Source organism: Pelecanus crispus, chromosome 2 (assembly GCF_030463565.1).
Source record: "Pelecanus crispus isolate bPelCri1 chromosome 2, bPelCri1.pri, whole genome shotgun sequence".
Lineage (NCBI taxonomy): Eukaryota > Metazoa > Chordata > Aves > Pelecaniformes > Pelecanidae > Pelecanus > Pelecanus crispus.
In genome coordinates, this window is record NC_134644.1 from 31,528,872 (window position 1) to 31,542,174 (window position 13,303).

Genomic DNA, 13,303 nt, shown 5'->3' on the forward strand with positions numbered 1-13,303 from the left:
TCCCACTGTTATTAGTTGTGGGAGTTTTGTATTTCTAAAGAGAGGTGAGCTCAAGGTAAATTTTACCAATATATACCGGTTCACTTCATTTTTCATTGTGGATACTTAAAATCACTCTAATATATTCATGTACCAGCATTAGTATTAGGTTTAGATTTGAATACAGATTTGAAATAGTATCTCATATAGTAATTTATACATTACAAAAAAAGGACAGACAATGTAAACATTGGAGCACATCAGGAAGCACGTGTTAAGGTTATCTCTCTATTTCAGAAACTCTTACCTGAGCCTGAAGAAAGTATTTTCATGAACCCAAAAGAAAAAACAAAGATAAAAAGAAAGAATGATTAGAGTGAAGCATAGATATTTCAATGGCATTCGTTTAGCTTTTATTACAAACAATATTCTATGACTTCTGCCAAGCAAAAGGCACCCAATTTTTCCTTTTGGATCTCCCTTGCTGTCATGAGGCATTTTTGCAAAAAGTTTGCCCTTGGAAGAAAATAAAATTTTATAAATCACAACTAGTGGGAAGAGACTGTAACTTGGCTAGTCTCCTTCTCAGTCCCTAACACGCGATAAAACTGTTTCCCCTGTTTGCCTATAATGAGCACCAACACTTCACACAGTAGGGAATCCACTTTCCCTAAGACAAGAGAAAATCCTCAATGGTTTTGGAAAGGGTACTGGATTTCTCTGTTAATTGAACTTGTTCTGACAGCATTAAGTGCAATAGATGAAGGGGAATAAAAGACTAAAAGTTCTTATCCTTCCGAAGTTCCCAAGTCCTTCATTGGGTATCTTAATTATGCATAGATTACTTAAAGCCCATTGCCGCAAAATTATCTTATACTAGCTAACTTCACATATCATTCTGGGTATCAAGTCAGCAGAACTAATATTTCTAGACAATCTAAGACATTATCTTCAACAAGTCCTTGATTTCTCTTCAGCAATGCTGCTTGGGTAGAAAAAGAGGGTTGATGGGTTGATAGTTTATCAGTTAACCTGCAACAAATTACCACCAGTCACACAAAAAAAATAATGCCTTGAACAGTGAATGCATAGAGTCTGATATATCACTATGCAGCTGATCAGCCCATGCACAAGACCAGCATAGTCAGCATATTTGGGCCTTCTGTGAACTACATAAGCATTAACTCAGGCATAAAGATGGGTGGTGTAAATGCATGTTAAGGAAGGTACTGGACTCAGCGCCCAATTTGTAGTCACATGGGAAGTGGCACTTTATTTATTCTTGCCCAGGATTTCCAAAATAAGAATAGCAAAGCCTTAATTTAGGGAAATGTCTCTGTATGTCTCACCCTGGTTGGCATAAGAAGAAATATATAAACCCCACATATTCAACAGCCTTTCCAGTAACATAAAAATGGGTATCTCGCCAGAAAGCCAAAGCAGAACTCTATATTGCATTGCATGTGTTTAGTGGTGTTCTCCTGACCCTACTGGCATTTTTGTAACTATGCAGGCCATGGCAGTTGGGTGGTGTAAGGATTGCATACCCACCTGCTGGATAAGGGGCAAATAATGTCCTTATTTTCTCTAACAGTTTCAGATTAGCCTGTTCATTTGAAATCCTCTGAAGGCCATTGACTTGCTTTTATAATAAACCTGACTGTATTGTTATTGTAAATGTGATGACTTTTAGCCTAGTGAAGTGGGTACTGGGCAAGCTTCACTCAGTTGGAGTGTGGTTTGGGAGTCACCCTGGCATGGCCCAGGAGGAAAGATGCTCAAGAAGACATCTAACATTCACTGTGTTCAGTCCCCCTCCAAAGTACAGTCATACGGGTCAGCCCTGAGGGACGTTGAGCAACTTGCTCTTAAAACTTGACGAATGTCTTAAGCATTTTATTTTAATGTTTCACTAGCCTTACCATTAGAAAGTTTTCTCAAGGCCTAACCCAAACCTGCCTGCAGCAGTCTAAGCCTACTGCTTTTTATCCTATCCACCATGGCCACAGAAAATGGATTATTCCTCCTTCTTTGCAACAGCCTTTTATGTACATGCTAGGGGACTGCCAGCATCCTCCCTCCCATCTTCTCTTCCACGGGCTAGACAACACGTTGCAGTCTTTCCTCAGAGTTCACGATTCCTAGATCTCAGTTTATAGCATAGCCCCTCTGTACCTCATCTTCCACATACTTGTGGGCACCAAAGACCCACTCTAATCATTATGCTTTATATGGATGCAAATAAACATGTTACATATATAAGTAATAAATACTTAAATAAAACAAATTATATTTAATAATTGAAATAAATATTCTGAAGAGTCAGTAGTTTTCCAGCTGAACGAATGGTGGATCACATTTAGATTAAATAATTAACTCAAAATTAGAAAGTAGGTGTATTCCCTGCATGTTTCTGAATTGACAGTGAAAGTATTTAAAATTGAAAAATATAGCCTCTATATTTTTCAACATTCCTATCTTACCTGTAGAGCTCCCTTCTCATGAAAGTATTATATTTCAATTTTATTTTTACAATAATTACATTTTGAATCATCTATTATTTGGCAAGTACCATGTAACTTTGCAACAAATCAAATTCGAGTCAAAGTACCGGCAGAGGGCAATAGTGTTGCATACAAGTGGCTAACAGACCTCTAGCAAAATCACCTTTGATGCAGAAAAATACGAGCCTATTATGTACTACATGAATATTAAAGATGGAAAAAGACTACTGTATAGACTATAATTTTCTCCTATTGAAACACATTCTTCCTAATTTAAAGCATATTTACATGCTGACCCAAATCAAGCAACCCTCATTCTAGTTTGTATTTTGTTAAAGTAGATCACAAACTTAGTTTATTAGCTGCAGTTTAACACTTATTATTTTCTAAATTAGAACTAATTACATTCCCTAAAGTAGAAAATTAGATCAACAAGCCATTTCACTCTGTGCTAGCAAAATGTCAATAGGATAATATTAAGTACATGAAATTTTATTCAAATGTAAATTGACAGCACATTTTTTTCCAATCTTTGAATATTTACAGAGAAGACCGTGTGGCTGTTTAACAAGCCTGTGCATACTAAATTAAATTCAACTGTAATATGAATATAAATCAACTCTGAAGAGCTGAAGTTAATTGACAAGGAAGGTTTTTCTTTCTAAAACTCTCCAAGCAAACAGGAGCAAACAAGCTTCAGGGGTTTGACTTGGACTAGTGCTAAAGTTGGCCCCAAAGACTAAATGTTCACTAGTAGTCAAAGCACTCCCAGTGTGCTCTTGGATCACATTTTCTGGCTTAGTTTCACTTGAAGAGGATCCAGACTGTGCAGCCAGACTGCCCCATACTGGAAAGTTAAGTGTGGTTAGTGGGACAACTGGGAGATTGACTTCAGAAGTGCATTCCTGCCTGGAACTGCAGCACCAGGGTAAGCATACCCAGAAGGTCAAGCTCCAGCTTGACTAAAACCCACTAAGGGACACTGGGATGATACTGTGTGAGTGTTTGAGAAGTTTTAGTTTGCTTTCTGATCTAACATGGTTGGGGAATGACACTAAGAATCTTACCAGTTTGAGCATCTGTAATGAGACATTTTACCCATTGTACAAGAAGATATTCAGAAACGTGGTCTTCACAGTCTGCATGTAAGAATGTTTTATTGTCTCCAATCTGCAGTTCAGATAATGTCCTAAGTTCTTGCAGATGAGGAAATAATGAAGATCCTGTGCTGATTGAGGAAATCTAAGCCAACCCATACTCCTCCTTCTACCTGCATCTGCCCCTTATGTTGTATAGTTTTTCTACATCAGCAAAAAATACAGCTAAAAGTGTTATCTGCAGTATGGAAAAAGCTATATCAAGAATGCAAATATAAATCAAATTACCTGATTGACATGATCTAGCTTTGGACAGGGTCTTCCACCATTGTAGGGTTTTTCACGAAGCCATTTAGACCGAACTTTTACCCCACTCCCACAGGATTTACTACAGCGAGACCAGTTGGACCACTCACTGAGCTTGCAGTCTGAGGGACATGGAATAATACAGGCTTCCTCAATATAACCTGCATGAATGGAAAAGAAAGTGAAATCTCTTCAGCATGTCACTCTGCCACTTCTCCCTGAAGCCCTCGTCTACTTCATTTAGATTGTCCAAAGTTTGACTTGACAGGACTGTGTGAATAGAGAGATTTCTTCATCATTAGGGCTAAATTAAATTCTGCAGAAAATTGACACATACAGTTGGAGACTGTGTTAGAGTAGCAGCTGAGCATCCTCACTGCTATCTGATTAGGATTCACACTCACCAGATTTCAACATTCAAACTTTCTGACAGCTACAGTGTAATTGACACTAACCCATCTCTTGGTTGCATCATTCTTAGACAGTAAAAACAATATTTGTTTTTTAAGGAAAAAAGCTTTAATTAAAAACTTATCCATAATTGTATCAAGTAAATCAATCGTAGTTATACATCAAAAATCCAACTGAACCAAAAGATATGCATCTTACCAGCCTGAAGAGAGGGAACTTAACACCTTGTGACCTTTCTAAGGCTAGAAAGAGAGAGTGGCCTGCCACATTAATGATCTGCCAATTAACAACCATCTGCCCCCAGTAGCATGCCAAATAATTGCACTGAATGGAAAAGCAGATGCTCGGTTTGGATAAGTCATTGGTCCTGAGAGGTTGCAAAGGGGCATGACATGGTCTGCAGGGAGTAACATGAGGCCTCAATTCACTGAATAAGTGAAAATGTCTTTCTTTCAAAAGCAACATATGCCATAGCTCTACAATATGTGTCATTTATGCCAATATTTACAGCAGAAGCTATAAAACCTCAAATAAAATGCTGGCCTTTACTGCATTTTTGCTACAAATATACCCTAAACCTATATGAACTCTCCTCTCCCCTTTCCTGTGTCAGACCTGTAACGTATTTACTGTTGGCAAAAGTTCATTTTAGAGATTAAAGAAACCGTGGTGCATTTAAAAGTGAATTAAAATATTTGATGAACACAGTTGCAAAAATAACACATACTTGGGTAAGATAATTCTCAAATGATTGGCACAGTTTGCTAGGCATGGCTTCAAATGTTTCTCACATATCTTGAATTTTTTGTTTGAAAGCAACCACTGTCATTTTCATCAGAGCTGATGTTAGCAGCGCTACTTCTACGTAAAGCTATTCTGTCTCTTCTAAAAGCAACCAATATCAAACAATCACAAGTTGTGTAAAGAATCAAAATACTTAAAAGATTTCAGTTCTATATACTTATTTCTAATTGCTTTCATTAATTTGTTTTAGATATAAAGAACAGAAGTTGTTTTGGGTTTTTTTTAAACATACAATAACAGAATATTTTATGGTCAAATTTAGATGATGATTTTATGCTATATAGCTTTCATCTGTTTGGAAGTGTTAAATAGTTAAATAAATGTACAGAGCACATCCAGAATTTGAGCACTGCGGAACTACTGTTCACCAAATGTATCTTCCTTAAAATGGCTATAACGTTATTAGCTTGAATTACAAGCATGTTTATTAAATATCTCTTGCCATTTGATTGATCAGTTCGGTGATATTGTATGAAAGGTACACTGTGTTAGACAAAATATATTTTTGAAGATCATATCACTGCAGATCAGAGGTGGTGACATAGATTGCCCTGCAGTAGTAAATGCAAAATTGATTACATTTCACCTTACCTGACATCTCCAAGTGAGTCTTAGAAATCAGATGCACCCTAACTCAGACCCCCATCCTACAATAAACTTCGATTGCATAAATATCAAACTCTGTGTCTTCACCAGAAATGAGCTCTTAACAAGCCCTCTTAGGTGCTATACAAAACCATATATTTATACAATCAAGAAACTACCAAATGAAAATGGACAATAATAAAAAAGTTAAAAGAAAAAAATCCCTTCCAAGCAATAAAATGTTTAGTGATATTTATTGTCTGATGGAACTAAGCGAAGGTTTTACTGTTCTTTATGAACTTTCTTGAGATTCTGAAATGCTGCCTTTACTTTCAATATAACTTCTAAGTAATTTTTTTTCTGAAGAAACCTTTCTACTGTAACACAATTATGCCATTTAGCATTTGTTAAATTTCTACCTCTGTAATTAATGTCTGGAAGAAACAAATTCAAGTTGCTGTAAATATACTGTACATCCTTAAGTAGATAACTTTAACTGGTACAGGCTGCTTCAGGAAGACCTTATTTTAAGGACTTGCATAAACCCCCTGAGCTATTTTAAATTTGTCTTAATTAATCTGAAAGAGATTTTCCCGATCTGCCCCAGTCATCGAAAAAGATCTCCAGGATATCACAATATTTTGGGACTTGGATAACTATAGCATGGGAATACTTCATAGCCTACCAAAAGGAGCCTGTGTAAAACTAAACTAAAACGATTGACAAATTAGAAACTATTGTGCTTTATTTCCCTTCAGCTCATCCAAATGAGGACAATAAAGATTTTTTTGAGATAATGAGAATGTTAGCCAAAAAGTTTAATGAGTTTTAGAATCTTGCAGACAGACACGGTATCAAATACATTATACTATATGCAAGACCTGGGTAACATTTTAATTCCCCTTCTTCCAGTTACCAGGGCCTTCACCTGACTGCCATGACTTCTCAAATATCATGGAGAGCGGCTTGGCAACTACATCAGCCAATTCCCTCAGGACTCTGGGATGCATCTCATCAGGTCCCATAGACTTGTGTACGTTCAGGTTCCTCAGGCAGAGGAAATAGAGGAATAGAGGAAAGGGTAAGAAAAGACAGGGAGAGGGAAGATGAAAATAAATGGCTCAGAACATAAAGAGAATTGTAAAGACATACTGCATAGGCATAGAAGACAAAGAAAGAGGAGAAAAGAAATAAACATCCTGCCAGAAGTAATATCTTGGTGAAGTGCAAACAGAATGCAATGCCCTCAAGAGCCTACTCTGGTATCTCCTGACCACACAGTGAAATGTAACGAAGAATGTTCCCACAAATAAAAATAGAGGACAAAGGGAAGAAATAAAAAGACTGTGGGCCCTGGTTCGCATTCTGTAGGTAATTAGTGTGTAGAATGAAAATGACCCTGTTATATCTGACATGAAAAAGTTTTTGGCATATTGATCCCTTCGCATCTTCTTTTCCTCTCAGGCACCTCACTATTTCTCTCAAGAGACTATGTAGCATTTAGCTGTGCCACTGGACTCCCTTGGAACCCAGGCAGAAGCAGTCTTCAAATAGCTTGCAGATATTTCTCTAGCCAAGAAAGAAGATGGAATTAAAAAAAAATTACTTGTTGCAAATTACTTGTTCCACTCCATTTACTACCCATCTAATGGTACTTTTCAGAAAATGCTTCTCCGAAGCATGTCATCACCTCAGATGCCTTTCTGTGTGTATGCTGTCAACATATCTTTTAGGGTGATTAAGGATGATAATCTCCAGAAGTTCATAGCAATCCCCCCTCAAATCCAAAAAAGCAGATGTAGAGAAACTTTGAAAAGTTTATACTAATTTTTTTGTTGTTTGGGTTTTTTTTATATTTTACTGGTTTGTATTTGTAAACTTTGTCTAAGCTGTAAAAATTTTAGCAAGTGAGAAGAGAGCATATTGTGATACAGAAAAATTACATAGAAAACATAGAAACCATAAATATTACATGCAAATAGGACTGGTGATGCAGATACATAGTTTCTGACATGAAAAGAACATGAATGAGTATTTTTCAGTTTTCAGTCTTGTTTCCACTCTGACCTAATCATCATTGAAAGGGTGCCCCTTGTGTTAGACAGTGCAAAATCTTATTAAAGAAACAGTCCTCTAATGTGTGGGAGTCCATATGGTGGAATATCACACAACTATATCACACAGACAGGTTGTGTAATATAATTACAGCTAATGGCATGTTAAAGACTTGAGTTTTAAAGAACAAGCAAGAAATTACCAAGGTAGAAATACAATAGATGCAGAGAGAAGGAAAGAATGAGAGCAGTGAAGCAGCTATGAAGAAGAGACAAGGAAAAGAGTGTGAAGATTAGGGATGACAGTGAAATAGAAGACCAACACTGTATAGACTGAAGATATGTTCTCTGGACATCAGCAGTTCATGTTTTGCCTGCTGTTTCTCCTCCTGACTAAAGTTTTTCACTGCATGCCTCCTGCAGCTCTTCCTTCTCCCCACAGCTTCTGAGAGATGCTGGAGACATGAGACCTTGGGATACTGTGGTACAGAGCATTGGCCCTGCATGGTCCACAAGGGTATTGGAAAGAGATGCCCACCTCTTAAGGCCTATTCCTTTTCCCAGTGCAGTAGTTTCTCAATTAGTTCAGCTCGTATCAGCTGAACTTCACAAGGCTGTGAAATGGGCAGTTGTCTACTATGAGTGAGAACATGGCTATTCTATCATCAAAGATTTATAACTGAACCACAATTTAACAAATGGCTTTGAACCACCAGGAGTATGAACTGAACTCATTATTAAAAGGGAAAGGTTTACTATCTCATTGCTAATTGGCTATAAAATCTGGACTCCTAGAACAAAGTCATTAACTGACATGATGGCTAATTTGTCATGGAAGACTTTAATGGACTTCACACTTTGTCTAACGACAAAGCAGGTTAAGTAGGTGGATATAAGATTTTTCCCCACAAACTGTACCTGCAATGTGTAAGAACAGACTGACTACTTGAGTTGAAGGGTGCAGACATAAAGAACATCTTAGAAATTGTTTACATGAACATTTGTCCTTAGGACTGACAGAGTTATGCTCCTGCTTTCATGACTAAAATGTCATGCTACATTTTCCAGAAAAACCTGTAATGTCAGAATGGTTTATGTTCTTCAACACAGACTTTTGTTCAAGGAAATATGAAGTTCTTGGATCTCATCTTCCAGGACAAAGGAAAATACAATTATTTGCATTTCACTTGTAACAGAATAAATGGGGGTTTTTGAGACTATTCATATTTCTGCCTAGCCATGGAAAGATAGATTGAATTCCATAAGACTTTTTTCTTTTTTTCCAGGATTATGCTCCAAAGTCTCAAAACCTGAGAGCAATTGTTAATGCTTAACTATCAGAAGATCAGCTGTTCTGTCTCTGGTGAACTAACTACAGGTCTTTGGGCTGATGGATGACTGCTTCATGACTGATGTTCTGTTGACAGGGCAGATACGGTGGCACCATAATGCACAGGCCTAAGCTAGTATTTCTGGTGCAGGGCAATAGGTAGCACATTCTTAGAGAACACACAAAAGGACAAATATGGCATCTTGCATGTATTAAAAAGAAAATCTTAGAAAAGATACAAGCTATGAAACAACAAAGTATCCTAATAAAATTTGAGGACCTAAGTCTACTACCATACTAGATTAGAATCTCCTATGGGAAATATATTTGTTTTAGAATAAACACTCGACAGAAACTCTCAGTTTAATTTTAACACTCTGCTATTTTTTTATTGGCAAATTTGTATTGCTTCAGGTTAGAATATTGAAAGTGAAACAGAAGATTTTAGAAAATCCTAATACAAGTGGATACAGCAAGGTCTAATGGACATCTTGGACACTGTAGACTCTGTTATACGACTTTTTACTATCACCTACATAAGCAATTAAATACAAAATTCCTTGATTCACATTGATACTCCTAGCAGCTGTTGTAAAAGTGTTCACTGATACACAGATATTCCTCTCTAATCCCCCACATAAGCCTTGTAGCCATGGAGGGCTTTGTAGAGTCAGCACAAATCAATGCATCTCATTTAATTAATGCTAAAGGGGGAAATAATCTCACACTAATAAGGCAGCGGACAAACTATCCTGGACTGGTTGACTGTGCCTAAGGTCTTAACAGTAAACTGACATGAATTAAGAAGGGTAATACGACCTATATAAAAATGCTGCATGTCTGCCGTGATACTATGTTTGCCTTCACTACATGCACACAAACACAGCCACTGCTTAGCTTATGTGGCTCATGATTCATAATTGATATATGATGGAGGAAAACTAAATGTTGAAGAGTAACTAGTGTAGTTCATAAGCACGACAGTGGCCTGCTTTTTATTTTTTTTGTGATGAAAATTCAAAGTTTAAAGGGACCACAAAGAGACTCTCCTTCAATTTTTTTCACAAATACACTGAAACAGATTGTTGGCAGACACATGTCATTATCCACTAGAGCTCTAGTATGCTAGTGATGACAGGGATAAAGCTATGAAAAACAATTTCTGCTTTTCTAACAGAAAAAAACCTCTCACAACTATCAGGCAAGCTACACATTTTTGTATTTCTCCAGTAAAATTACCTATGTAGTACTGAAACTAAGCAGGAACCAGAAAAAGGGCAATTTATGTGTCTTCCATGAAGGAAAACAGGTAAACAGCAGCTCAGTTAACACTTTTAGCTGACATTACCGCATCTGCTGACAACTGTCAGCTGTTAGCTCCTGCCCATACTCCACAGAACTGGTATGGCTGAAAAATACCAGAGGCAGAATATTTCAAATGGCTGCTGAATGGTGCTAACTCTTTCATCAATAAATATAGCTCAAATCTGAAACAAAATATTTTGAAAACTCAAAATATTAGGCATATATAATACTGAAAAAAACACAGATAAAAAAGAAAATAATAGAAACGCCATCTTGTCCCTCTGCAGCTGAAACTTAGGTCTATTTTCAGCTGTTAGTTTGGGATTTCTTTTGAAGCACCTATTAAGCTACAGAAAGCTAAGGACCCTCTTCAGAAGGATGCTGGCCTCTGCTTCTCCGGTGTTCTCACCTAGCAGTAACAACAGATTTATTTAACCGTATTTTCCCTTTTGTTTTTTTTGTTACGGTCACTCCCATCTTTTTGAGAAACTTGTTCGTACTTGGGACTTTATAGCTGCACCCAAAATTTCAAAGATTATCGCAAGAATCCTCCTATGGGTCTACTAATTTAGGGCCTTCCTTGTGTCGCACCCTTCTTTTAGCTCCTTGGTGTCTGTGAAACTGTTAGTTAACTCAAACCTTTTGAAAATGAGATGTGTCAAGCAGTAAAAAGAGCTCGGAAGTATTTAATCTTCTGCTCCTGTTTACATTTTCTTTCCTAAGTCAACTGAATTGTGATTATGAGCACCCAACATTCTGCTAAACAAGCAGCTTATGAATTTTTTGGCACTGACGAGCAGATCTGTCTTCTGATTCCTCCCACCGAAAACAGCATGACTTGTAACACTGACCTGTTCATGGCCTCATAAATTTACATGGCAGTATTTACATAAAACTTTTGACAGTCTCGCAATCTGAGTTTCTTGTGGCATTTTAGTATATCACACAACATATCCCATGATATATTAATAACATCAGTGTGGGTGTAGTTTATCCCTCTTGTCAGATTTAAAGGATGTTGTCACAGGTGAAGTAGTACAATTATCCCCATTTCCCACCTCATGATTTCACAGTGTCAGGAGATAAAAAAAGTTCAAGTAAAAGTTGGACACCACACAGGAAATATCTTCCCTTAAATAATGGGTTTGATTTCTCTCCTCGTCCAAGCTAATTCACCAAATCATATCCCATAAAAACTGCAATTATGTACTATACTACTTGGAAAAGAAATAACAGACTCACAGCAACTACCAGTAAAACAGATTCCTGAATAAAGCAGATAACGTAGCAGACAAACCTGACTCTTCTTCTTTGGATCAGTTACAAAATTAGTGAAAAATTCAGTGTTATCATTTCCATAGGGAAATAAGCAACTCTGTTAGAATTTACAAAAATAACACAAGCAGGCTTGAATTATGAGTCCTGTCAAGTTTAGCTTGAAAAACTAAAAGCAGATTGATGGGAAGCTACAAGGCGCTTTTATTTGCTAGCAGGTGGGGTAACTGTTGTGATACCACAGAAGTCCCTTGTTGATTTGGCATAATACAGCTTTTATGTTTGTTCTTAAAGAAAAAAACAAACAGCACACTGAAATCTAGAGATGATGCCAAACTGAAGAACTGTCATACACCAAGGGCATGAAAATAACAAGAAAAACATCATAAATACTGGCAAGATATAAAATAAGATTTCCCTGGCAAAACAGCAGTTTATACATGTTGAGAAAAATAAAACAAATCATCAGAATGTAATCCATGAACACAAAGCAGATATTCAGAAAAGGCAGCAAACATATACTGAAATTAGATTGAAACATCTATATCACTTGTTTTAGCCCCCTTGTATCTGCAAAAGTACGCTAAACCTGGAAAAATGCTGAAGGCAGAAAATAAATTAGGTAAGCCTTAGAAATAATCTGTAATATGTGTATGTAGAGCACCCATCAATAATAGATTTTTGTTCTAGAAGAGCTACTGGAAAGGAAACCATAATTTTAGTGACATATTCCTTAGCATCAGTTGAATTCCTTACCATCAAAGTCAGGTTAGACACCTCATTGCCTGTACAAACAGGGAATTCCCTGAAATTTCTGTCAAACAATTTTAGGAAGTGCAAGGAATACAGAATTAGTTCAACAGCAATTCCAAGCTTCATCTGCCCACACGATGGACCAAGATAAAGAATTCAAAACAAAACAACCCCTAAAAACAAAGGGTTCAGGCTTCCCAACCTACAGTAAATACAGTAATGACTCACAAACCTTTCCAGTTTACAAAAAGAGCTAAAAGAGACTTCAGCTCTCCTGTGAGAAACATGGGATGGAACTGTAGAAAGGAAAAACAAAACAAAGCAATGTGTTTTGGGAAGGTTGTCTCTGGAGCTGCCCATGCTAATAGCATGCAAATGGTAGCCCTGGCTATAGTAGATATAACAACAACATACTATTAGTACCTTTTCCGCTGGATTATTATTCTTTGTGGTCACTGTGAGTGTAGGCAACATTCACTGATAAAATCCATTAGATTAGAAATTGCTATCATGAAGAGTTATAACAGGGTAAACAAAGATGGTTGAGAATATCCTTTTTTTCCATATTTTATTCCTCTTTTATATCTATCTGATTCTTGCAATGGAATTGCACCTCAGCGTGCACTGCCAGGGCTTCAAAGCAGCTACGTCCATGCTTGTTCTACACAAAGAAAGAGTTTCCACCTCTTTTTGCAAGCTACTTCAAGCAGCACGTAACCTACCACATACCTAACACCTACAATTTGCTCTTGGACAGACAGCTTCTTCCCTTATGTATCTTCCCTTGGCTGTTGACACAAAACCTGAGAGACTCCTTTCTTCAAGTCAACAAAAACTGGCAGTAGGCCATCAGTCCCTCTAGTTTCCCATGGACTTTTCCACTTTTCAAAGCTCACCCTG

At 37.1% G+C, this 13,303-nt stretch overlaps 1 protein-coding gene across 1 annotated transcript in view; it reads right to left on the reverse strand.

Annotated features, from left to right (window-relative positions):
• THSD7A (thrombospondin type 1 domain containing 7A) overlaps positions 1-13,303 on the reverse strand; it is a 208,456-nt gene that overhangs the window by 25,356 nt on the left and 169,797 nt on the right. The window contains exons 15-16 of the mRNA XM_075705432.1: positions 3,869-4,047; positions 287-292 (exon numbers count right to left, since the gene is read on the reverse strand). Coding sequence (XP_075561547.1) covers positions 287-292; positions 3,869-4,047 — 185 coding nt within the window. The remainder of the gene's footprint in view (positions 1-286; positions 293-3,868; positions 4,048-13,303) is intronic.